Source organism: Enoplosus armatus, chromosome 21 (assembly GCF_043641665.1).
Source record: "Enoplosus armatus isolate fEnoArm2 chromosome 21, fEnoArm2.hap1, whole genome shotgun sequence".
NCBI lineage: Eukaryota > Metazoa > Chordata > Actinopteri > Centrarchiformes > Enoplosidae > Enoplosus > Enoplosus armatus.
This window is the reverse complement of record NC_092200.1, coordinates 14,880,486-14,907,609: the sequence shown is the minus strand read 5'-3', so window position 1 is coordinate 14,907,609 and position 27,124 is coordinate 14,880,486. Positions and strand designations below refer to the sequence as shown.

The 27,124-nt window shown below is 40.5% G+C and overlaps 1 protein-coding gene across 1 annotated transcript in view; it reads right to left on the bottom strand.

The window, feature by feature from the left end:
• Positions 1-25,518, bottom strand: part of col11a1a (collagen, type XI, alpha 1a) — a 79,213-nt gene extending 53,695 nt beyond the window's left edge. The window contains exons 1-11 of the mRNA XM_070927996.1: positions 25,404-25,518; positions 20,142-20,306; positions 19,302-19,515; positions 17,002-17,164; positions 8,921-9,046; positions 6,602-6,694; positions 5,206-5,304; positions 2,876-3,157; positions 1,262-1,327; positions 875-916; positions 687-749 (exon numbers count right to left, since the gene is read on the bottom strand). Of these exons, the coding sequence (XP_070784097.1) occupies positions 687-749; positions 875-916; positions 1,262-1,327; positions 2,876-3,157; positions 5,206-5,304; positions 6,602-6,694; positions 8,921-9,046; positions 17,002-17,164; positions 19,302-19,515; positions 20,142-20,306; positions 25,404-25,518 (1,428 nt within the window). The remainder of the gene's footprint in view (positions 1-686; positions 750-874; positions 917-1,261; positions 1,328-2,875; positions 3,158-5,205; positions 5,305-6,601; positions 6,695-8,920; positions 9,047-17,001; positions 17,165-19,301; positions 19,516-20,141; positions 20,307-25,403) is intronic.
• Between the last annotated feature and the right edge of the window lie 1,606 nt (positions 25,519-27,124).

Here is a 27,124-nt window from a genome sequence, read left to right as displayed (position 1 = left end):
GGATTAAAGCGTTAAATATGGATACCTTTTTCCAGGCGAAACCCAGGGCAAAAAATATTCCTAATCTTCTAATCTTCAAGAATGAATATATAATATATTATATATATTACATATTCATTATATATATATATATATAAATATATATATATATTTATATATATATTCTTATATATAATCAATAGTGAAAATAATGGACGAGGTGGAACTCAAGCATGCGACAACACAAAACAACTGAAGGTTCCCTCCACTGACTCCACTCTGTTCTATATTGAGACACTTTGGAGCTCATGGAGTGTTTGCAATCAATTTAAACCATGGTTAGTTCAATTTCACCGCATTATGTGAAGCATAAATATTGTTGGTTAAGGTTACTGCTGTTTAATATACTTTCCACACTGATTTATAATGATGATTGAATTGTTGAGCAATGTTTGAGGAGTCCCAATATATAATATTATTTGGCACCTGCCAATCAAAAACATGTTTTATGTCGCCATGGTGAAAAAGCTTTCTAAAATGGTTCTATACAGCAGCAAAATATGATTTAATGTGGCACATTCAATAACATTTTTTGCAGAGGTCTGAGACACCCCTGCACCACCATCTGAAACAACCCCTTTCATTTTGTAACAAGTATACATACATTTAAAAAAAACTTTGGTTTGGGAACATTAATGACAACTCACCCTGTCACCAGGATCTCCAGCAGTGCCTGGGGGTCCTTGTAGGCCTGAGGGACCTGGAAGACCCTAAAAAGACAAAGCTAAGTCAGCAGACCACCAACAGGCGAGCTCATTAAATTCTGACAACAATGGTGTATAATTATGCACAGGTGCTTAACACTGACTTATTTCTTTTTTCACAATATACTCACAGATGGGCCGGGGGGTCCTGGTGGTCCTTCAATGAGCATGCCCTTTAAAAAACAAACACATTGTTTCACACCACAAACATTGTCCTGTGCAACAGCAGAACCACAGACAAGTTCAGGATGAGTGAAAACATTTGTGGGAAAATTCTGCTGCAAGTTTTAGGTGTTTGACCAGTGCTTTATAAAGGGGCTTAAAAGAAGTAAAACAGAACAACTGTAGTTCAGGAGTTTACTTAATTTCACCTGGTTTTAGATAATTTGCCATTTACAATAAAAGTGAAAGAAACATTTGACAGCTCACTCTGTAAACATATAATAATATAACAATTTTAACTAAAAAGACAGGATCATATCACTTTAGTACATCAGACTTGATTTTTTTGGCCTTACAGGTTCAATGACAGCTGGCTCGCCCTTTTCTCCCTTCTGGCCGAAGGCTCCTCCAGCACCAGCAACCTGTAGTTACAAAGCACAGAGGTGACGTTCTTCACACGGCAGCTATAGTCCACAGGTGAATGAACAGCAATGATGAGCAAGTTCAACCACTGAAAAGAATGTGTGTTAGTGGTTGAACAAATTTTACTCGATCAATCAATATCATATACTCAGTTGCAACTACTGTAGCTATGTCAGAGGCAGAGAGTGAATCAAGAATAATACGAAGTGAGATGACACTATGGAACAAGTCAGGCAAAATGTTAGTTGTAATGAGCAAGAATATACCTCTATGTGCTTGAAATGGAGCAATGCTGTCAAAAGCTTGCCATTGTATAGTGTGGCTAACGGTGACCAAATAAGACATTGCTTAACAGATTATTGTTGTCATGCAAACCTCACAAAATCACACAAGTAGATACATTTAGAGAGAGAAAATAAAAGACATTTTCCTACAATGTACATTGACGTGAAGTGTCTTCTTTTCTAATCATTGTGCACCATTACAAATGACTAAATCTAAATAAATAGTTGAAAACAACTGTGATTTCATTTGTGGTAGTCAATTAATTCAGCTGCAGTGTGTGCTTATGTGTGTTTTGGGAGTGAAGGTGGAGAAGGTGGGGTGAGATGGGAAGGATTAGGAGGTGTTTGTCTGTGAGTGAGTATGTGCGTAGAGGGGTACTAAGAAGGCGTACAAGACCAATAAAGCCCTTGTCCTCGCATGGTAACAATATCCAAAGGCACACAAGTACAAAGTTGTGTTTGATGATGTTCTGACAGTGGGTAAATTTAAACAGCACTGGGGCCAAAATGGCTAAACATGAAGACAAAGTGGAGAGAAGGATATATGTTAAATATTTATAGTAACCAGATGACAAACTGTGACAAGCGGTGACTGTTGGTTGGTGAAGGCAGAGCTCAAAAGTTTGGGCATGAAGGGAAGTGAAAGGAACCCATAACATCTTGATTACAATGGTGTGTGAGTGTGTGTGCGCACTGTGCAGACAGCTGCCTATGAGTTATGGGCTAATTGCCGTCCATACAGGGAGGGATATATCACTGACAGGCTGCTTGTTAAAATGGCAGAGGAGGAGAGGGAGGGCTCAGATCCGACTGCTGAGAGATGAGTGGGTGGAGAGGAGGCGGTGTGGCTTGTTGGCTATGTATGAATGGGGTGACAGGTTGGGCCGAGATACACTGATTGAAGGCTGTGTGTGGAGAGAGATGAAGTTGGAAGAAAGAAGAAAAGAACATCTGAGTGTGAATCATTTCTGTGCATGTCAGAAGGAGATCTATTAAATTAAGAAGTAATCAGTTACACCCTTTCTCAGAAAACACAGATTCATGCATTGTCCTTATCACAGCTGTCAATCATTAATCACCAATCACACACCAGTGAGACAGCAGCAAGACTCCACACTCAACATGTCAATGACACATTGCCAAGCAACCAACTAGGAAGGCGTGCACTGGAAGACAGGGTGAGTCCATACCACACAAAGGGTCAATAATGCGTGCCGTTCATGCTCACACCCCTCAGTCACCAGGTCAGGGTGTGGTACTTACGGTGCTCTCAGAAACGTCGGTTTCAGCAGCAACCCCAGGCCCCACCTCATCATCGTAGGTTGCCGTGGGTTTGGACGGGGCTGTGCCATACTCATCATATGCCCCGTAATCATACAACCTGTTGTCAACCTCGCCCAAGTCATACGCCTTTAGGTCATATTCCTTAAAGTCATATGCTTCCGCACCAGTGTCCAAGTTGTCCATTGTTTCTGTGACAATGGAGGGCTCCGGAGCAATGGGAGTGGCCTCGGTGATATATGCACCGACATCCTCCTCCATAGCCTTTCAGGTGTTACCCAAGTGAAGATGGGGGAGGTAATGGTGAGCAACCAAGGAAATAAGGATGTTAGTTAAGCAATTGAGGCAAATAGTCTACTTTTAGATGTTATTTAAGCAGATTGAAAATGAATTCAGCATGATATGCAGAAAACAATAAATAGCAATGGTAACACCTTATTTATTCCAAGTAGAACAATCTTAAATTATCTTGGAGGAATGAAGAAAATCTCTGACAGTTACTGGCCGGTTAGTGTTGTGTGATTGTAATTTGAATATGAACAACTATTCATCAGTCACAGAGGGCATGTCCAAAACCAAAGGACTATAATCTAAACTATACACTAAGTGCTGAATCATGTTAATCATGCTAATCATGTACTGATTAAGTACCTGAATTAACAATCCCAGAAAAACTGTGTTAAACTCTTCCAAGATGGATATTTTTCAAATACTGTGCTGTGTTAAATCTCACATTCATTAAATACAGTAGTGCAGTGATCCCACAGCACAGCTCAGTTCAATAGACATGTTATAATATCAAGGAATAGATAAAGTGTTACCGTAACGACTGAATAAGATCATTATCAATTCTGACGATCAAAAGTTTGCTAACCATACATGTCAAGACAGACTTGATGCTATCTCAGCCGTCTTTACTTTCTCCATACATGATATACTGATGCAGACAGTAAAGAAAGGCTAAAATAGATGTCTGAAAGGACGCTAGCAGCAATTTGCATCTAATCAATCATCAGATTGTAGTAGCTGTGCAGATACACAGAGTGCATCAAGATATATACAACTAAAATGGAAATTTGTTGGTCAAGAAATAGATTTTGATAGAATATGTTTTGAGCCACCTGTGAGTTTACTCTGGTACACTCTGGATTTGGCACAAGTACTACAACCACAATAACTTGGCACAATTTTTTTCTTCCATTCCAAACTGTGATCCCTGCGGATTTAGCTTTGTAACACAACAAAATGGATGCAATTATAAAGTTATTATTGGCAGGACTCCTTCTTTCCAAATTATATATTTAAAATTGAATCACATCCACTTTGTCAAACACTGCAGTAGACAATGCACATTCATAGCTGGCTCTGAGGAGATTTTAGCCTGATTGATCATAGTTCTTTTAGAAGTAATTAGCAGAACTAGTGATCAAAACCAAGCTTATGATGTGATGGACAGGGCATATAATGTTAAGCAGATACTCTCCAGTATCATTTACAGTAAGTGGCATTGGCTGACAGAGTTTCTGCCATCATCAACTTCTTTTAATCCTGGATAAGGCTGCAAGTCTTGTCAACTCTCCACTCTTTGTGTGGGTAATTAGAGCTGACAAGCCAGTATGACTGAGACAACAATTCTGAGTAAACAACACTGTTTCTAAATATCAGAAAACATATTTTTGGCTCTTGTTGTAGCACATGTTACTTCACTAAAAGTCTGAGTGGTTTCTATTAGAAGGAGGGCCACATGTTTCCACAACAAATACCCTTTTCTAATCATAATATAATATATAATAACATACAGTACAGCAAATATGGAATATACTTGTTCATTTCTAATTTCTATTATCCAGCCCATAGTGTCTCATACTTGAAAGTTACAATTACTTTCATGTCCCATCTATTCAACTGGTGAACTGGCAGTGTCTCAGTAGGTTTAATGTTTTCACTTGCTGAGAACTAACAAAATCTGCAGCCTTAGCCAAAAATGTAAGATATTACATAAAGCTACAAATAACCTCCACAATGTCCACCTCAATGTTTTCTAAGCATGCAATGCATCCCTAGAATCAACATGGTGTATGCAGTGGAACAAGTGGGTTGTAGCTTTTAAACATTTAAGGAAATTCTCCTGTCCATCAGTGCTGCCACACACAAACTCTTAGTAAGTCAAAAGACACAACCATTCATTCGAATGGTTGTGTCTTTGTCATTTCATACCAGGTACTTCCTTGGGTAAAATCGTCCTTGCTCACATTTCCCAAAACACCTAACACTAGTTTTCAAAAGTAGATGAGAATGAAGAAGAAAATTACCTCATTGGGTCCGCTCGTGTCAAAGGGGGACTGAGTTTGAGTACCATCTACAGTTCCGTAGTCAATGTCTGTATTGTAATCTCCTTCTACATTGTTTGGCTGAGTCATGTTGAAAAAAGGAAAGAAATATAAAGCGAGGGTTAACACAAAGGTTCAAACCAGAGGTTATTTGCAAAGGGTCCTTTCAAGCTGGCTACAGACTCTGCTACTTCTACAGAGAAGAGGTTAGGGAGCTCTAGGTCTCCCATCATAGATTTTCCCTTCAAGGCAGGAAGATCTTGATGGGGTTTGGTCTTTTCTTTACATGAACGTTTACCCTAAAATTGCCTCTGGGTCGTGCTGGCGCTGTGGCCTGGTAGCCAGGCATCTGTCGCTTCTTCTTAGCGGCAAACTTTTTAGCTGGTGATTTTTTGGCAGCCAAGAAGTTTAAGGGCTTGGCCTTAGTTTTACTGAGGGACTTTCTGGTCCTCTTCTTTTTCATGGAGACACTACGTTTCTTTCTCTGGAAGAGGTGGCGGTGACAAAGAACACCAAGACAAACATGGGACATTCAAAAGTGGAAATGATTTAAAGGCACAATCCGCAACTGTTGTACAGAGTCTTTCATAACACAACTGTCAGACCCCATGTGCTGCACTTTCCAGAAGCAGCCCATGTACAGTAGTTGGTCTGCATGGCGTTCTTTAACACGTACACCAACTACAAGGGCTGCAATTAGAATGCTGACCATGTTAACGTTACATTTAGTTTCTGTGACAGTTGGGCAGAAAGGGTCCTGTACAACAATCGAGGACTAGGCCTTTCATCAGACACATGAGAATTTTGGGGCATATATAAGTATCTATTTGGGACAGATGCAAAAACAAAACACAAAGGATTTGCCTTTCAGCAACTCTTTAGAGCTATTGCAGGAATAAAATAGCCACAGTGATAAGATTGCTTTTGCTGCAGTTTCCAAAATGTAAAGTACAATGTTGCTGATATCCCATAATGTATACAATAGTTTTAAAGACATGCTGGAATGCAAAAAACAGTCAAAGCAGATGGCATTTTCTCAGTGAGAGAAGGCAGCAGCCTCATAAAACAGACACAAGGAGGACTGACACACTGAGTATGTTCATGTGCACACTCTACCTCCGCTGCCTTACTGTAAGGTCATACTTAGGATTATTGCTCAACCTTTCAATTAAGTAGGGCAAATCACCACTTTTGGCTGATACTTTTAGAGAAACATTCTAATCAAAATATCTTCATAAAGCTGATTACTCCCAGTCACTGGAGTACTGGTGTGCACGTAAACATAACATTGAGACAACACACAAGACGAACTGAGAGATGAGATGGATGACATTACAAGAGACACATGTAATTCGTTTCTTCTCCTTTTTTCATTTACCTGTGGTTCAGAATACTCATCGGTCGCAATGATGTCTGTGGCTCCCTCAGAGTAATCATAGAACTGAGAGTAATCTAAATCATCAGTAGTGTACTAGAGAGGTTGAGAGAGAGAGAGAGAGAGAGAGAGAGAGAGAGAGAGAGAGAGAGAGAGAGAGAGAGAATGGGATGAAGAGAGGAAGTGTTAGCATTAGCATCAAGGATGCAGAGTACTCTTTCAGCAAGATGATGATATGTATAGTACATATCATCCGGAGCATGCTACATGGTCAAACAATTAAAGCCAAATAATCTTAATAATTATTTATGACAAAAAGAGATAGAATTGTGGTAATGACAGGATGAAAAAGATTTCGATTTACATTCATCAGTGCAACTGCACTGAAAAATGGTTAGGGGTTGAACAGTATGAGTGCATTACACATAATAATACGCTATAATGTTTAATAACCTTATCATTTCTAACATATGAACATATGGTCAGGTCTACTGATAATTTAATAATCATCTTAACCTTTAAATAATCAAAACCAAGTGTTACTAAATTAGATAATGGTCTTAACATGGTGAACAAACAAATTAACAAATGCTGAAACTAGCAATGAGGGTTTTAGCCTACAAACATGTAAGCAGATGGGATGTTTAAAAGCTCATAAAACAAAGGAAAACAACAGGGAAACCTCAAAGACAAAAATACCAGCTGCATTCAGAGATATCGTAATGGAACTTTCTCAGTGCAAGCATGCAAATTATACGCCTGAGGCCTTCTACGTTCAGCTAGATTAAAGGGGTCTGATTTCAAGAAAAGAGACTTTAAGAAAGTCTCTAGCAGTTCCTTATCAAAAATGAAACTACTCAATATAATAATACTGAAGTGCAGGGGAAAACCCCAACTGCTAGTCATAAAAGTTTATCACATATCACATGCTGTAACATGGAAGTGAAGCCTGAACATGATACCATGCTTAACAATGATGGGTTATGGTATTTGGCAGCATGTGAACTTATTATCAATTATCAAAATAATCAAACATGGAGTTAAGCTGACATGACTTAACTTGTTGCACTTAAGTCTGATGCAGATTTTAGTGTGTGAGTAGTTAAATTATTAGCTGCATCTATTTACTAACAAAGAAATACACATATTACACTGTGTCCTTGGCTGCTGCTTGGTCTTGTTTTCAACTCTTACTCACAGGAATAAGAATTACAAGTAACAGTTAGAGTTAATGGGCCTTTATATGCTGCATCCTTAAGTTTGAAAAAGACAACTGAGGTACAGAGAAAAAGATCAGAGAGACAGAATAGGTAGCCCAAATACTAATGTTTGACACTGTATGTCAACCAGTGCTGACTGAACTCCTCAGCATTTGCACTATGACCAGTGAATTACCCTGTCATTATGTTGATACTTTAAATGGTAAATATGCATTAAATATCACAGGTCAGACAACAGCTGCTGTGCTGCTTACCATGGGTTAACATTTTCATGGAAGGTGCACCTGCTATAACATCAGTGATTGGGGTGTGGCCATATGTGCACCATACATTGTTTCAACCATTGATTGAGGGTGTACTTACACTTTAAGGGCACAACCCAATGATGCAATATATAGTATGTGTCCCAATTACACTGAAAAGTATGAATTGTGCATAATTGCATCAAATTGATAAATTCAGATAGATGTTTTGTCTGTGTCTTGCCAGTGCTAATGTAGGCAGCCTTAATTCTCAGGACTCTACTGATTTACTCATTAAAGTCTGCCGTTACAATACTTGATCTATTGTATGGTAATTCTCCTCATCTATATTATATTTCAATAACTGTGCAGCTGTATTTCTACGCACGTCAAGTCTCTAGAGTACTGTTAAGACATGTACAGGTGCACCAGGACCACACACCTTTCCCAAAGTGTAAAACCTGCTTAGCCACACACTGATGTGGATCTGTAAAATGCATTTACAAGCCTCACCAAGTGGACACAGTTTTGCAGGCAACTATCAAAGCAATTCATGTATCCCTGGAGGGAATTTGATCCCAAGATCAAATAAAAATAAGGGTATGAAGGTTGAAAAATGTCTGCCTCCAAATCGAGACTAAATATGAGGACACGCAGATTTATCATGTACAAATAAACCCTGACAACTGTTTTTCTTTAAAGAACACTGTCTAAGACGTCAACAGGCCATGGATATGAATAATAAGCAATAAACAGGTTAAAGTGAAGCTCTTCTATTGCTCCTCTTGGAAAATTAAAATTAATCACGACCCTCGATCGGTTCTTTATTGAATCTCCCCCACCCTCCCTGGTTGGCTGACCTCTTCCTCTGGCTCCTGGGCCTGCAGGGAATCACTGTGGGGAGTGTCGCAGTCTGGGCTGTAATGTTCACAGTAGTCATAGGCTGCTTTGGGATCAGCCACAATCAGAAGTTGCTGGATGTCACCCTGCAGAAAACAGGAAAAAACAAAGGTCAGTTTGCTATCTTCATAGGAAGATACAACACATTCGCCCACATGTAATCTTCCATGACAGCTTAAAAAACTATATAGTTAATATTAGAAAACACCATTTTGAATTAGATCTATTTACAAAGGTTGATGAAACTAGATCACTATCAACAGACAGACAGGGCTACACAGACATACTGACAAGAAGGTCATGTCTCATCTTGCTCACACACCCACACATACTGAAGTGGCATAAATGTAAATCTTAAATTGCAGATGTGATCTCTGAGGTCCCATACACTTATAGAGTCTGGCAGAGTAAATCCCCCCCTTGTATGATTAAACAGCTTGGCATACACCCCACAGAGTCCACACTCACATGGTGCAGGGAGGAAATTAAGTTCAGACACTAGGAAAATTATTATTATCAGCACCAGGGTTTACCTCAGGAAATCAAATAAACATGTATCATCAAGACACAAGCAACACCTGGCATGGCCATGTGTGCTACAGTAAAAAATTCATCCTTACTATTGAAAGCAACAGCAATAGCCAGCACAGCATATGAGGATAAAATGTAAATGTGTTTGTATAAATATATATGCATTATGTATACATATGTATTGCAGTACACAAATGGCCTATACTTCATTTCATGTGTATTCAATCTTTAGTTTTCTTAATTTAAGTGGTGTTTTTTTGGTTGTTTGTTTTTTATAGTCATAATTTAATTCAGTTTTCAAGTTTACTCCTCAGCTTTTACTATCATATATACTGTTGCAGTACTTTTTATTGTTTAAGTTTTAGTTCAACTGTAAAATATCCAAGAATAACAATATCATTACTGGTCATAAAATCAGTCAAGCTCTGAATCAAACCCAGTTGCCGACAGCTTTTAATTTGAAGGCTTAGCCTACAATGGTTACTGATGACAAAAAACAAAAAGACAATATATCGAGCAAAAACCAACAATACACTTCGGCTTTGTCTGAAAACCCTTAAAATAGCACACAGGAAAGAGTAAAACCATGAAAATCTCAGACATGGTTTGGGAGAGTCAGTCAAACCACAATGTTCTCTCTATGGTTGGGACGGGTCACCACAACGCTTGACACCACTCCAGCACTGTCTCGCCTTGTTATCAGTCCTACAGCCAAAGCACACAGCTCACTGCAAGACAGCGAACATACTGGCGAAAGCATCTGGATTTTTCTTTGGAGCCTGTAATTGCTTGAACCGAGTTCCTGGAGGGTGGTTTTTGAGCCTTTATACACATTGCAAAGACAGCTGAGGGTGGTTCTTGGGAGGTGGATGAAGGGGCATGTCTTTGATTAGGATGTTTGGCAGCCGAGCACACAGAGATGCCTGAGCCTAGAGGTAAAATCCTGATGCACTTGTGTCAGCAGGGACACTATACGTTGAAGAGCAGAATGGACGATTGGCAGTGAAACACGAGAGAAATCAAGCAGGCTGCAACTTGTCAAGAGAATGTGTGTGTGTGTGTGTGTGTGTGTGTGTGTGTGTGTGTGTACTCCCTGTGTTAAAACTAGATCTATGGACCTTAACATATGCCTTAGTATAAACATCAATGCGCTAAGGCTTGTCCAATGGGAAAACAAGCATTGCTCCTTGAAACTTTCTCTGTGTAACCATCCATCAACATCTAGTTGCACAGCTTCAGTTTGACAGTCCAGAGATTCCTTCCTGTGAGCCTCTGGGTGGGTGGAATGCTACTTTAACTTAATTTCTCCCACTGGTTGAATGCATCTCTAACAATAAAAGCGTATATTGTCAGTCAGTTATAAGTAAGGCATGGTGCATCTGCACTCTAAACTTGAAACAGGATAACAAGCATTCTGCCCTGTTTAGTCAGCCACAACAGCCAAGGGTTTTTGGCCCATTCCTCAGATTGCCAAATACCTGATGTTATTTTACTGGTTTAGTGGGCCAGTCACGTGTCTTCTGCTCATACCAAGGTATTATACAGCAGGTTTTACATTTTAAATGGCTACAATCCTTGATAATGCAGTGTAACCAGGGTATCATCTCACTTGTGCTGTCTGAAACATCAGCTTCAACATTTTCTGTTGAAATATACAAGATTTATCCACTTTGGAAAAGCCTACAAAGTGATATGTCATGTTAAGACTAAAAGGAGCTGCAGCAAAGTGCTTGTTAGCTTTCTTGCTGAGAGTTGGATGAGAAGATACCATTTAAATGTCTGTATGGTAAATATGAAGCTACAGCCAGCAGCTGGTTAGCTTAGCTTAGCATGAAGACTGGAAACTGGAGGAAACAGCTAGCCTGGCTCCGTCCAACAATAACCAAATTCACCCACCAGCATCTCAAAACCTCATCGGTTAACACATCATATCCGGCTTGATTCATCTGTACAATGAATGGCTCCAGCATCATATTTAACGGACACATATGAGGGTAGGTTCGATCTTCCCATCAATATAATGTAAGTGGTAACTTAATCCTTTAAGTTTTGCAGACTAAAACAAAAATAACATTTCAGGCTGTGAAAATATGAGCAGACAGGTGAGTTTAATCCTCCGTGTCCTAGTTGTAAGAAGAATTATGCTCCTCTCCTGAAAGATATAATATCACTTAACTTCTGTGTTAGTCATTGAAAACATGTAATATAAAAAGACTGACCATGAAAAGACTAAATTGACCTGCCAAGCGGGCATGGGACAGCAGTAAACCTAGGTCCCAAGTCTGAAAAGGCCTCAGTTGAGGTGTTTGTGTCTGTATACGTGTGCTTGGGAAGGCTTGACAGAGAAAGAGAGATCAAGCCTTGCCCTGAGTCAAGTTGACATGTATTACCTCATGTGTCACCCTAAGACCAACACTGAATGCTTGAACCTTGCCTAGAGTCAGCTCTAATTAGTCCATGTCTGAGAGCCACCCGTCTGCACACAAATAGGCTGTGGAGACATGGTGTTCAACCCCCACACCAGATCAGCACAACTAGGAAACTTTTGACTGTTTCATGGGAGGACATGAGCAACATGACAGGCACATTCAATAATAAATGCATACTGTAGGTGTTCGTGATGAGTAAAAACAATCAAGTCTAAGTCTAAATCAGATAATCATCTTACACTTGCCATAACTTTTAGTATTAACAGTTCAAATTCTTTACTGGTAGAAATGGCACTCCTACAGGCAAGTTTCTTCTTCTTGTGTTAACTTTTCGTTCCAAATAAGATTGCAGCCGAGTCACCTGACAAACAAGAGCCAACTAACAAAACCAAGACAAGGCAAGTGAGAAACTGATGTCAACTCAGGAAGGGAACACCAAGAGGGATCCAGAGACAGACAGGCAGGGATTTAGAGAGAGCAGCTGGGATGGTAAAAGATGTTTTGTGCTGGGAAACACCTGGGGAGAGTTATGCTGAGGCTCTGGGCCTGTCTTCCATTGTGGACTGCTGAGATAAAATCCCCTGGCAACTTGGAGCAAAGCCAGAGCTCCAAAATATGCCCCTCCTGGCTACAGCATAGCACAGTACAGCACAGAAACAGGCCCACGAGGCTGTGTGTTAATGACTGTGGTGTCAGAGGCCAACGAGAAAAGAGAGACTGAAAGAGAGAAGCAGGGTCATGATCAACAGCTGAGACCTGTGAATTCTCGTAGAAATCTCTCCTCACTCTTGGTAGTGTTCACCTTGAAATGTGTGAACTGAATCTTTTCATTCAACATTTAAATAACACTGTATTTCTTACTTAGATTGTGTTCATCAGATCAAAAATACAAAAATATCAGTAGAGCCATCAAGTCATTTTTAAGCAGAGAAATAAAACTAGCAAAAGAATGGCATTTGATGACAGTACAGAGCTCATGACGCCATACAACATATTTTCTATAAGCTCTATCCACCTTGACCTCATCCTGAGCACAAGGCACCATGGGATATAAATACGCATGGAGGGGGTCAAAGGTTACAGCAGTGCACAGTAAAAGTGTTTGATTCCCACAGAGGAGCTGCATGAAGACAACCTCCATGCTTTGAATGGTCAGTATACTGCAGTGTTTGGTTTTGCTGTGATAGATAGCTCTTTTGTCTTTTCTCTACTAAAATCCAACTACATGTTGTAATTACAGGGTGAGTGCCGGGCATCACTGGCCAAATCAAAACACAAGTAGTCGTCACCATTGGTCCTTTGACATACCTTGGCCCAGGGCAACATACCTTTAGTCCAACCATAGCTAACTGTAATTAGACATCCCCCTGTACAACAATTAGTCACTCCCCCAAGGTCTATACAGTACAGTTTCCCTCAGAAGAGAAGAAATAAGAATTAAGAAACCAAGACACATCAAAAGGAGTTTCCACACCAGACAGTTGGAGGTTAACTCTCCGAAACATAACATTAAAAGATAGCAACAGAAAAAAGAGTTATAAAGTACCTGGATTGTTATGTGTTTTTTGCACATTATCATGATCTGCTGGCAGTTTAAAAACAAATTTGGAAACTCCGCGTCATAATCCTTCTGAAATGAACAGAACACAATCAGCAGGCCCTCCTCATTGATGCTTATTTTGCTATTTGCTATCCCGGCTAGCAGATTCGCAAAACAATGTCCAACACAGACAGACAAAACTGGTGGTGTGGAATCGAGACATAGAACACCTCAACCCCAACTAGTCCTTAAAGTGAGACACACTGAGTGTTTGCTACCCAGAAAGAGAGGGAATAGGCAGGTATGTATACGAGCTCGATTAAGACAGGTAATGTCAGCCAGGCATGAATAGACGGTCTCATGGCTTTGGCACGGTAGGAGGGCCTCAAGGTGGGGGGAGGTGGTGAGCAGGGGAGAATATGCAGGGAGGGGAGGAGATGAGGAAATGAGGAAGGCCTGACGGGGCAATGAAAGACTCTCATTCATCCAAACCAGATCCCTTTGCGACGGTGGTCGCCTCCAACCTGGGGCAGGTATGGCATGAATAGACTTTTATGAAAAATGCAGGTCAGCTTGTGAAAACAAATTTCAGAGTTTGAATAAGGGAGCAAATGTTTTATTATTATTAAATCTACCCCTGGAAATCAAAAACTCACCAACCACAGTGGTTTAAAATGGGGCGTAAAAGCTGAACTTTGGAAGAAACTGTAAATAGTCACTGCTAAGACAGTTAAGCTAGTCCATGTATTTCTTACATTCCTCCAAATTATACATACGTTGTATTGTAATCAAATCAAATATAGTGAGGTCTGACAGAGAATCTGCTAAGGTGCAACATTTCTTGGGCATACCTTTCAGCAAAACTGATTTTACCAATCAATGTATTTTCTCATTATAACCACTAGCTTGGATGCAGAAGGCCAAGGTATTTCCTTCCCCTGTATATCCCAGCATGCATCGGGCCCTGTGGATCTCTGAGGAGAGCAGGGACAGAGAACAGACAGGAGACCTGTTCCAAAAACCACACAGAGAAGACCCTGTTAACTGACTTATGGCTCCTATTTTCAGCCCTTCCACTGGCCAACCTCTGACTGGACACACTGTTTCATACAAATGCTGGCTTCAGTGAATCTAATCAAAACTGATATGAGATATGAAAGCAAATCCACTTATAAAACTTTGCACCCAAGATCTTCTTTGTTGAGTAACATGACACAGTAATCTCAGTCAGTCTACAATCACATATCAACAACATCCGGATTTAATATTCTTCTTAATGAAGGTCAATTAAAAACAAACAAACAAGAATATTAAGTGATGCTATTTCCTGTCAGTCTCCTACAGAGAGAGGCTAAAATAATATTTTTTACCTTGATTAATATTTTAACATCATACTATGTATCATCAAACTAACATATGTACTATATAATGGCAGCATATTTTCAAATAATAGAAATAAATAAATAAATAATCAATGGTTTTCTATTAAATATAATTGATAACAAAAATACGATATAATGAGCAACATAAAAATAAATCACTGTGCATATACACAAAATGGCTTTAAACAGGCCCTCTGTCCCCGTGTTGATGACAAGGCATGCTAATAAAATGACTTTAAAACAAGAGGAGCAGCATCAATCATTCAAACACGGCATCAGAATAATGACCAGTCATTCCTGCTGCCCATAAACAAACCAGCTCTCTCTCACAAGCAAACACAGCCCCCAAGCAGCCTTACAGTGACGTTTGCTTCCACCAGAGAAGACCACTAGTGCCATGACAATTCAGCCATAGTCTGTCATTATTTACATTCGCCTGACCCCATGCCAGCTTCCACCTCCAGATGAACTGTGCCTCAAAACATAACGTTCAAATCACTGACTAAGGAGGTGCAGTGGTGACATACCCCAAATCCCAGAAAGTTGCCCTTAAAAAGTTTGAAGCTGAAAGATGCACATTTTCATTCGGTTTGTCTCAATTATTTGGTATTGAAAACCAATCTGGGCAAAATTGTGGCTAGGACAGCAATTGTAAACGCTTCACAAACTGGCAGTGTAAAATCAACACTGCATTACCGTATTTGGGGACACAGATAGCACAGTTTTTTTTTTTACAAACGTTGATATAGTCTAGAAAAGCTTATATTTTTCTTTTTTTGTGGAGGTATTAACAGCTACATATAGGCTTCAGTAACAAGCACAAGTTTAACAGTGTTCCCAGTGTCAAACATGTAATAACTGGCATTACCACAACAACAATGGCTCTCTTAAGACGACACTTTCAGTGTTCACCACATACTATGTGGAAGAGCTAAAGCGTAATTAGCTCCACTTTTATCCTTGTCAAACAAGGTCTCTTCTACCACAGGGCTGCTAACTCTCCTTGAGTCACAGTGAATGGACATGGCGAAAATTTGTATTTATCTGGACACATCTTTGGCTCCTCAAACTTAACGCTTAACATAGTAACAGGACACCTTTTTTGCCAAAAGCAGGGATTGAAAAACTCAAGCAGCAATTCTGTACAAAAAAGTGACCAAGTTCAAATGCTTTGACAAACAAAAGGCCACTAGGTAGGGAGTACTATGAATAACATCCCAGTTTACTCAGAAGCCATTGTATCACCATCTATTTACAGTTAATGTCTGCTGGGACTTTTTCGGTAGATGAACAGCTGATGTGTGGATGAGCTTGTCATCCAAATCACATTCCATGTGTCTTAGTTTCCACCACTATTATTTCATTTTTATCAACAATACTTAACAATTTAACAATACAGTAAGAGCAAATCATATATGTATATATAATATGTAAAGAACAGCCACAGAAAGCTTCCTAGTTCTCACAACATTCAACAGTACCATTCAACACGCACCTGTAGGATGGTTCAATTCATTGTTTGAGTCAGTGATTAGTGCTTCCTTGCAATCTGTTGATTATGATTTTGAAAGGCTGCCCAAGAAGCAAAAAATACTGTACAATGTGCCTGTTTGACTACTATATATAAACTACTATATATAATCTGAGCTTCTCACCCTCTCAAATAGTGAGAACACCACATTGATCAAGTTACTTGTGTGGTCAAGCAGTAGGTCAAAAACAAGAAAAAGCTGCTTCTGCACTGTATTCAAACTATACTATAGCACCAGCAGCCTAGACAGAGGGCCTCAGATATCTCAGATATATGTATGATGTCTATGTGAACTTCCTCATAAAATCAAAAGAATTGAAGACCTCCAGATCCACCCTGGTTTCTATCATCTCCACATTCCTTTTCAGCAGCATCAAAGGGGTCCAGGACTGCCTCGATGGGACTTAACCTAAAACTCCCTTAGGCAAAGCACTTCAAGCAAAGTTTGAAATCTGGACACACAGTAAATACCACTACCTTTTGGGGCAACATTTTAGCCCTAAATGGTTGCTACATAATTTCTGATCAATATGCTAATAAGTAACCTAGCAATGGCGCCAATATGCAGCTTAAGGCTCTCAATCACAGAGGACATGTTCACACAGTCCACCACACCGAAAAACTTTACCTGGAAAACCTCCTCATCCAGGATCCTGGTGCCGAACACAGTAATGCCATTGGTGTCGATGGAAGCATGGTCACTCCTGAGGAGAGGTTTGGTGATCTTCTTCTTACAGTCTACAATGATGGTGACCGTTTTCTTCTCCACGCTGATGGCCACACGGTGCCACCTGGTCAAGGACACAACAAGGAGAGGTGAGAAATAAAAGAAGCCAAGGTCGATCAGTGTAAGACAGAGCAAATGTAATATAAACAAAATGCAAAAATTAGGACAATGAATACTTGTTTAGTCAATAACATGAAATTCAATTGTAGACAATTTTGTGGTATTTGATTACATTCTATGGAAACCTTATCCGCACTTCTAATAGGATTATAATCCGCTTTTTATTCATCGCAACACACCTCAAGGAGAAAGAAAGAGAATGCTCTGTTGTACGATGAGATTACAGAAGCAAACATGAACTTCTATGTTACGTATGATATATTTCGATGGACAATACTCATTGATGCAAAGGGTTAACCGGGGTCACACGTGAGTCTGACACCTCCCTCGCCTCTGGACCATTTGCCACTGCACTTAAGTGCTATTGCATACCAGGCAGCAGTGGACCACATTCTTGCCCCCACACTCTGGCCCTGTTTAACACGGGATTACACTCATTAAACTCCAAACTTAATCCTCCTTCTGGGTTACTCGGCATGACAGACATGGTGAACATTGTGGAAAGTGTGTGTCAGGATCCAGGAAGGCCTGCCTTGCCAGAGCAGGAGACACACAGTCAAAACATTGTTCTGAGGTGGAAGATGAGACCTGGCACCACTGTAGCTCAAGAGGGCAATATAAGAAGCGTTTATCACAGCTACAGATATATATCTTATATCATATTAATATATCTGTATGGAAAATCTTGTTATCAGAAGAGGAAAAATGTACAATTCCTTTTAGAAAACAGCTAGATCATACAGACACGTTCCAGGGCAGGCAATGCGGCTTAGAGGAAAATAAACGTGCAACACTCTCTGGGCTTTGCAGTACAGCAGGAAGGATTACTTGTCACCTTATATGGCAGAAAAGCAAATGTTGACTTCAATAGGTTTAAACTATTTCTAAAACTTCTGAAGTACATTACATTGCATTTAAAGTAAGGTATAACAGCTCACTAGAAATCCTCCCATTCATCTCCCCTTCCCTTTAAAGAAAAGGATAATGCTCTTTTTCACCTCGTCAATATCATCATTGTGCCTCTCTTTTCAAGCTTGGCGTACGCTTCTTAGTAACAATGAGTACATCCACAGGGATGGCAGACTGTACGCAGCCTGAGCTGTTGTCACTGAAGAAAACTTCAAGCTGGACAAAACAGCCCTACAAGACACAAAGCTGGCTTGGTTGCAACCTGCACATAAAGCAGTTATTATTGACATGAGATTCTTGAAGGATTTACCAAGCTTCCTTCTATCCTGATAACTGTGTACACACTAAATCTAATTTTAAGCCAATTTGGGTTACAAAAATATTGTGACCGGGTCATGACTTTTTTTAAAAGCTCAAAAAATAAACTATCCTCACATAGCAGTGAAAAAAACTTTAACAACACTGGAAGACACAATAAAATACTATTTCAAATTATGCATTTTCCCAGCAGCTTATCTGTTTATTTATCCCCCCCCCCCCCCCCCCCCATGCCCCTGCACATGTCATCTTAGCCAAAAGCTCTGAGTGAGAATTCTGGGATTTCTGAACCTGGGAGCAGATAATCAGGTTTATGCTAAAAGTTTAGGGGCACTGTTTCTGGTTGGGTGAGGTAACCCAAGAGGGTAAAGAGGAAGTTTAGGACTGCCCCTTTCCCCCCTCTCTAAAATAACAGAGGCAGTGAGTTCATGGATGAGGTCAGGTTGCCCATAGCAGTCCCTGCAGTGCCCCAATAATCCAGTGTCTCCCTGTCTCTGACCTGTCTCTGTGTCCACGGACCCCTGATGGGATGGATAATCCGGTCATGAGCACCTGTGGTGCAACAATGGGAAGATCTGGGTTGTTTTCTCGCTTTCATCAAGAAGAGCAAGTCAGTGGAAATCAGAAAACGTTTTGAGGGTTTGAATGTTTTAGCTGATTTGGTAATTAAACTAGTTTTAAGATGATCAAATTGACACTGAAATCACTCCACCTCTAATAAGAATGCATACTCATGTATGCTCATGAGAAATTGAATCAAAATATACAACAGTCTAATCCAGTTTTCCATAGACAACCCATGTACTGATCAATCATATGACAAAATACATGATGATGTTTGAGATTTGACATACTTTCCGTCAGCTAGGTTGAGAGAACGGAACAGAGGGTAGTCCTCTGGGGCTGGCTTGCCAGTCTGATCCTCATACAGGAAGACAGGTGAGCGTCCCACTTCCACGCCCAGCTGCTGGACTCCCTGCTTGTCGTAAATGGACAGCAAGAAGGACTGGAGGCCGGATTTGGGGCGCACTGTGGTCAGGATGGAGAAGTCCTCAGGAAAAACACCTTCTACACGGCCAAAGGAGGAGGGGTATAAAAGACAGGTGTTATTATGACAGGACACTTCCAACATGACTGACTAGTAAAAAACTATACAATATACAATATATTATTTTGGTTATTTCAATGCAAGATGCAATGCAATTTTTTTTCACTTTTAGAAATAATCAATGACTTAGTTTGTAAAAATGTGTTTTATCATGCTGTATCACTGATGTATATAATACCATAGTGATGTGACCAACAACCACAAATGTGTCTTCATTTTAACCAGGTAGATTTAATGTATGACATTTCAAGACATTCCTAATTTTGTTCTCTGTGTGAGGCACATCTGTAACAGTGTTTTGTGCCTCCAAGAACACAACAGTATTATGCATCATCTAAATTATGAGTCTAATTTAGAGCTACAGAAATCAGTTACAAGCACAGAATTCCTGCAAATGTTATGTTCTTTGCATGTATAAAAGGTTTTGGTGAGACAGAAAAACTAATGTTTTCCTCAGCCTTGTCTCTTATTTAGCAATAACAATCAGAGCTGCTGAGAGACAATCAAGAGGTGAATCCACTGTCAAAGACATTTGAAACACATTTAAAACACAGTAAAGACTTAAAGGTTGAGAAGTTTATCTTACCAGGGAATAACTGTGTGGTGGGGGCACTGATCTGGATCTGCTTGGCAACTCTGTAAGCTGAGTCTGGCTTTGATGCTCTTCGGTTTGTGCAAAATCCTGATGTTTTCGTCACTCCTTCGGGGTTATTTTGAAATTCTAATACTTTTAGCACATCCACTGGCTCTGCTGATCAGGGGAGGAGATAAAACATCAGTTAGGTCATGGCATTTTTTTGTGTGATTGGTCGCCTACTGTTGCATACTTCAGAGTATTTCATTTTCAGTTGGTTATATGGTAGGTTTTCAAAATTTTAAATACATGTATGTGTCCCAGTCTGGTTCTGGTCAAAGAACACAGGCCAGTGAAAGACAGGGAAGATTTACCCAACTTAGGCTGTGGAACACTTCATAGTCCCAGTGACCATCCCATACCACTAACGACATTGTTTCCCTATGTCATCAAAATGGCACTATGACACATTTGTCATAGTATCTATGATTAACTTAAGCCATACATTACATTAAATAACATTTACTGAACAATAAACACCCACCCAATAAACACCACATGTCTAAATAGTTAAGTTAGGAAATGCTGTCCTCCGGCTCTACAGGCTCATCTGACAGGAAATGTCTCTGTCAAGGCCAACCAAAGAGCATAATGAACAATGTGCCAACAGAGATCTAGTTCTATAACACCTGGATAAGTTTACCTTGATAAGAGTCGCCAGAGGCTCTCTGGGTTTTCCATTCTCTTCAATCTGATGCACTTTACATAAAGGAGCCTGTGTAGCCTGATGGTGCCCATAAAGACCCATGGAAAAGCATTATAATTATGCCTCTTCATCAGAACACCCTCTCAGTATAAAACATTAGCTTGGAGAACATGATAGGGGAGAGACCAAAGTGCTGCAGTATATTGACCCTCTGTTACATGGGCCACTTATACCTGGGGGATGTTTTACTATGCAAGGTCAAATAAAAAGAAAAATTCATGCAAAATGAGACCATAAACAATATCTACATGCCTAATTTCATAACAATAAAATCCACACATAACAATGCAAACATTTTTCTTTTGCTATAGATTACATTTATGGACCATACGAAACCCTCAAATCCATATATTAAAATAAAAAGGGCTGCTCACTTCACTCCACGGAGCAAATCAATATCTGACTAAAACAGGCAACACAATGGCAGACTGTTAAATGTAACAATTCTAATCTGTTTTTGTGGAGTAAATAAGCATGCCAAGGTGTCTGAAAGCATCAGCAAGCCTTTTCTGACAGCTCTGGTTGGCATGTAGAGGTCAAATCAGCTTCTTTAACTTCTTGATACAACGGGATCTTAAAAAAATGTCTGATGTCGCCCTCAACACTCTCTGGTCAAAATTCCAGCTGTGGCAAGGAAAAGCAAGTTCAAAGCCTGTTTCATTCTGTTCAGAAAAGCATGTGGTGTGGGGACAAGTCCCTGTTTCAACATGAATCTATTTCTACTGAATATGGAGGTGCCGCAAGCACTGATCATACAGATGGTTTGTACAAGATCATCAGATAATCATTGCTGATTACACGGCTATTTGAGCACACTATTCAGACCTAGTGTGTTCTATGGCTTGCCTTCCATAAAAATTCAATCCTTAAGTTCTCTGTGCCACTGTATGCATGCCGAAGGTAAAGAGCCTGGCTTGCATCTGGTCTCCTTATCTTCTAGCACCTGCAATGGACCAGATGCACACCATGATGACGGCTTAGAGAACTTTTTTCATTCACACTCTGAATGAAAAAATAAATCTGCAGAACTCCACTAGCAAGCCATTTCCCAAACACCATCCACTTTTATTCTCTCAAAAGCACCCTGAACCTGAAGGCAGAAATTATACGTCCCTCTAAGGGAAATTTGGGTGGGATGATTGAGCTCAGTAAGAATACATGAGCGTCCTCAGTGTCAACCCACCACAATCGAACTCACTCCCAGGACATAGAAGAAACAAAGATAAGCAAAGTTATATAAAAGCATCAGAAAAAAATGTGAAGTTGAGAGCAAAATCAGCAAACTGTAGGAATGCCATCACCAAGGACAACATGGTCTTTCTTGTAGCTTGTGAGGATGAACCAGCTACTTACTTTGGAGAGTGAACTGAGGACCTCATTGTGAGATCCTGCAGAGTAGCTTTCAGTTCAAACTCCAGGACTCATATGTTCCAGATGTGGCAATTTGGCCAGGCTACGACCCTCACACAGAGGTGCTGAGACAACGTCAATACTGGCCAATCCATTAAGGTGGCCAAATGAGTGTGCACAGGTTTTAAAAGAGTGCACATGATGAGCCGGTGTGAGTTTGCCCTCGGGGCTGAGCAAACAGGCCATATAGCTACCAGGGAGAACTCAGGTGGCATGGAAGGATGGAACTTCCTTAGTCTGGAGGAGAGACAATTCTAGCCAACCCTAAGATCAGGCAAGACAGCCTCTATTGCTCAGTTATTGGATCATCCGGACATCATTATGTAAATTGCAGAGCCATGTGGGGAAGGGAGGAGCAGTATGACACATTACCATAAGATAGAGATCAACTAATTTGATATCATCTCCGTCATGTTCACAGGTGAACATCAATGTAGTCAGTGTATTCCAAGAGATAACATCACACCATTCTTCGGACAGAGGCCAAAAAAAGTCTGCCTCAGCTCATCCTTTATCACATTGTATGTAAGACTTGAGCATACATCATACATCATAAATCCCCCTTCTGCTGTGTCATTTTCATCCCTTACATCTTTACAGAAAGGTGAAATTGGCTGGTAAACGGAGGAGGACCTTTTCACCTGTAGCTCCCTGAGACTCTAATAATATCTTCAGCCAGAATGTCTCTCTCTATGTAGCCCCCCCCCCCCCCCCCAAACTCTCACTCTCTCCTTCTTTTAACTTCCACCATGCTGCCGGCTAAAACAAGACAGCTTTATGCTGGTGTCATACCAAAGAAACTACACTGAGGCCTTCCCAGTTTTTCAAAGCATTTTCCCCTCTACCGTTCCCCCTTGCTTTTCCTCTCATTAACTCCTTTCAATGTATGCCTCCATATCCATATCAGAGTATGTTCTGACTTAGTGTTTAAACCTTTTTCTAAATCCCAACAGGTCATGTAATAGAAAGAGAGAGCCCTTGAAAGCCACTGTGATCATCCCAATTTTAGAATTTGAGTTTGAATTTGCAGTTCGAGTTGGGGCTTTGTGTGGAGGAAGAAAAGCTTGTCTCCAAATGCAATGACTGTAAATATGTGACAGCTACACAGGACAAAGGTCGAGCAAGGAGCTGATTAGCTGATGTTCCCGGTTGACCACATTTGGGAGAGGACTCTGAAAATACTAGCTTTGTCTGCTGGAATGCACATCTGAGCCTGCGCCCCAGGGGCTGAGAAAACGTGTCTGTACACTGCTAGATGAAGAGGGCACCCTGCAGAAACAGCTTCGACTGACTGAGACCCCGGAACACAGAGCCTGCAGCAGAATACTTAAGATTTAAAAAAGGAGGCAGGAAATGATGAGATTGGAAAAGTGAGATTTTCAATCTTAAATATAATTCCAGTCCAGTATCTGAGCTATAAGGACAAACAAATGACTGTAAAATGAGGAAATGTTAAGTGGGTAAATTAATAAAAAGCAACATAAATTGACTCGCACAATATAAATTAAAATTACAATGACACTGCATTAACCCATTTTTTTGTGATTTCTTGCTTTAACTTCACTGATCATTTGGTTAAAAGGTTGAGACATCTAACCACCCATGTGTTTATAAAGCCTTTTCAAAACCCATAGCATAAACTACAATAATATGCATTTTATTTTAAAAACAATTTCAATCCTGGAAAACTGTCATTATGGATAAATAACATGTATCCTAAATCTCTGCCTGAATCTGTATGCAACAATAAATCCATACAGAGTTGTCTGTAGGCCAAGGTGTGAGGCCTATGCAACCCTGAACCCTGTGACTTGTGGCCATTATGGCTGCAGGCTAGGCCCACATGCAGGCTTGCTCTTTGAAGGCTCTGAAATCATAGGGAAGTGCAACAAGGACCATCATCAAATAACTGCTCACTACTTAGAGAGGAAACATTCCCACCACTCACACAACACAGCCTTGTACTGCAGCCGACCAAACATCTAAGTGCAAAGTTGAGGGGAAGAGCTGGGCACCAGAGGGGGGGTGGGGAGTGCACAAGCCAGCTTTTGGGCTTCAGTGTGGACCAGGGCAGTGTGGAGATAGGGTGAACCTGCCTGACCACTTAGCCCCCTGCAGACCCAGAGGGGATTTACTCTGACAGTTCTGAGATCCACTGAGGCCTTAGTAAAAATGCACTTCACTACTACATATTTATTATCACACTAACGCCGTACACAACAGAACATACTGCAAATATTGTCCACATGGCAGAATTACATCCCCTGTATTCATTTATGAAGAGCGGACTGACAATCAGGTCAACTTAAAACTCACCGAAATCACACAACTCAGTATCTCTTCAGCCTGACAAGAAATATATGATTACATGTCAATGAGTGCCATACACGGTTTCAATACAATTCAGCAGTTGTAAGTAACGTGTTATCAAAGTCCGGGGTCTGACAACTGCCCAGTGTCACCTGGTTGGGGAAATCCACCCTGCTAACCGTGTCCACATCCACCTCGCGGACCCCAGTTCAAACAAAGAGCTTTCTTACAGCCCAAGTGAATCTTAAAAAGCAGGAAGGCTGCTGTTTTCCTGATCTCTATAAGCACATATCAGCGGTTTAGGATGAATTTAATTAGGCGAGGCGTTTCATCTTCTGGGCGGACGCTTTCTACTCATGCGTAAAAGTAGTTCGCGGCAAATTGCGTGTTAATAAATATGTAGTTTTGGATAACAAAATATGCGCACCTCAAGCAATTATCCCCCGAGAGCATGTCCTGTCTTAGCTGCCTCTAGGAGCTTCACTACAGCAGTGAGCTGGGCACAGCTTTACTGTACCTCCGCTTTCTGTTTGGTGGCTTCCACACAGCGCTCCATCATACAATAAAGCGAGATAAACTACCCCATATACCTGTAACTACTTCGATTGTGGAGCGGGTAAAAAACACATGTACATTTGACTACGAAACATGAGGCCGCCGTGTCCAGGTAAATATGTTAATCCCCCAAGCTCCATCATCAGTTACCGAGTTTTCCCAGCCGGTAGTCGCTCCGTCCCCTTTTGGTCAGATAAAGTTCATTAGAGGCGTTTGGTCCCTAATAATCTTACCTGCTCTGACATTGGTAGCCTGCAGAACCAGGATTAAAGTGATGAATGCGGTTACAGTGGAATCCATAAGCCACCTTTTCGTTTTCCACCTTGTGGACCACCTTTGCATCTCCATGATCGAGCACCCACAAGTGAATACAACTTTTGGGCGACTTCAGGTGATTTTTAATGACGTCCCTTCCACAATCCCGAATGATGATGGAAACTGCCCTACAAAAAAGCCATAAGTGAGGAGTTTTAGCCTCTTCTCTCAGCCACACCGAGGCCCCCGATCGATCCTCCTCCCCAGTGCCCAGCCTTCACAGTGAAGGTAGTCGGGCTTTAACCAAAACGCACAGAGTGCAGTCGGTACACTTGGTGCGTCCACGGACAGGAGGGCTGGGCAAGCTCCACAAACCCGAGCCACGATTACAGGGAAATGACAAGTGAACCAGCCCCCGATTAGCAAATCACGGGGCTGGAAATTCTCCTTCGGGTCCACCCATTAGCTTTGTAATGCGCCCCCAAGTCTCTCCCGAGTGCGTCTGAGGAAAGAGGGGAAAAAATAAAACTGACGAAGTTAGTAACGACCTGGGCGTGATGAAATGCAGATAATATCAAAACACTGCTCTTACACCGCAGATAACTGCTGTCATTCACATACAGCATCAATACAGTAGTTAGCGAGTAAAATGATTTTTAGGAACTGTTTTAGCATAACCCACTCCTCCACGAGTCCTGTTTGACAATAAAACATACACGTTCATCAGTTCATACAAACATTTCAACTTTAAATTCAAAATCATAGTAGCCAGTTATATACCACAAATACAGAAAATTACAACCATACATAAATATAAAACAAACATGCAACGATCTTATAAAATGAAAAATACAAAGATGAGCTTAATTAGCTTGACATAGTGAGGAAATTAGTGCAGTTCAGTTGTGTATCAGTGCAGATACTAGATCAGCTATAACCCAGGTGGTTGAGGATTTGTATGAATTGTATAACGGTCACTATTCCAAATGTTAGTTAGATATAAATTGCACCAAAATAAGAACAGAGAAAGGAGAATTTTGATCTCGCAGGGTCTCAAGGGTGACACATTCAAGGAAACACCTGAATAAATGCTTTCCACCACTATCATCAAAACACCAATTGAGGGAATATCTTTTGGATATAACTAGTGGACTAGTTGAGTCTCAGAGAGAGTTTGTCACCCATCTATGCACTCCATGAACTGGAGAGATATCAATAACATATAAAATGTATATATCATATATTTTATCAGCAAGTCATGTAATAAAATTGAGTATCCTCACGTATACCTCCCTGAATGTAGTTAAAAACTTTAATCTTATACAGATGTTTTAATTTTTTTGCTAATTATATTATTCCTTTTTTGATTTACACCATGTTGTGACCATTTATCATCATTATCAGTTTCCTTATTAATGAATAGGTCTACAGCGTCACTATGCTTTTAAAAGCTACCTGCACTGAGAACAAATGTAATCATCTGCCAACAGTGTGAGAGTAACTCTACTTGTTTCCAGTGGTTTCCCCTGTTTCGAGAGTATTCTGCAAATGACTGTGTGAATATCCTGAAACATGACACAATTAGGCGAGTTGACTGAAACGCACTTTTGGACAACCCTAAAGAGTGATTGCAAGGGGATGAAGGATTCCAGGGTTCCTCATCTAATGGCCTTTTAGAAGAAGGGGTCAGTCCAGAAGA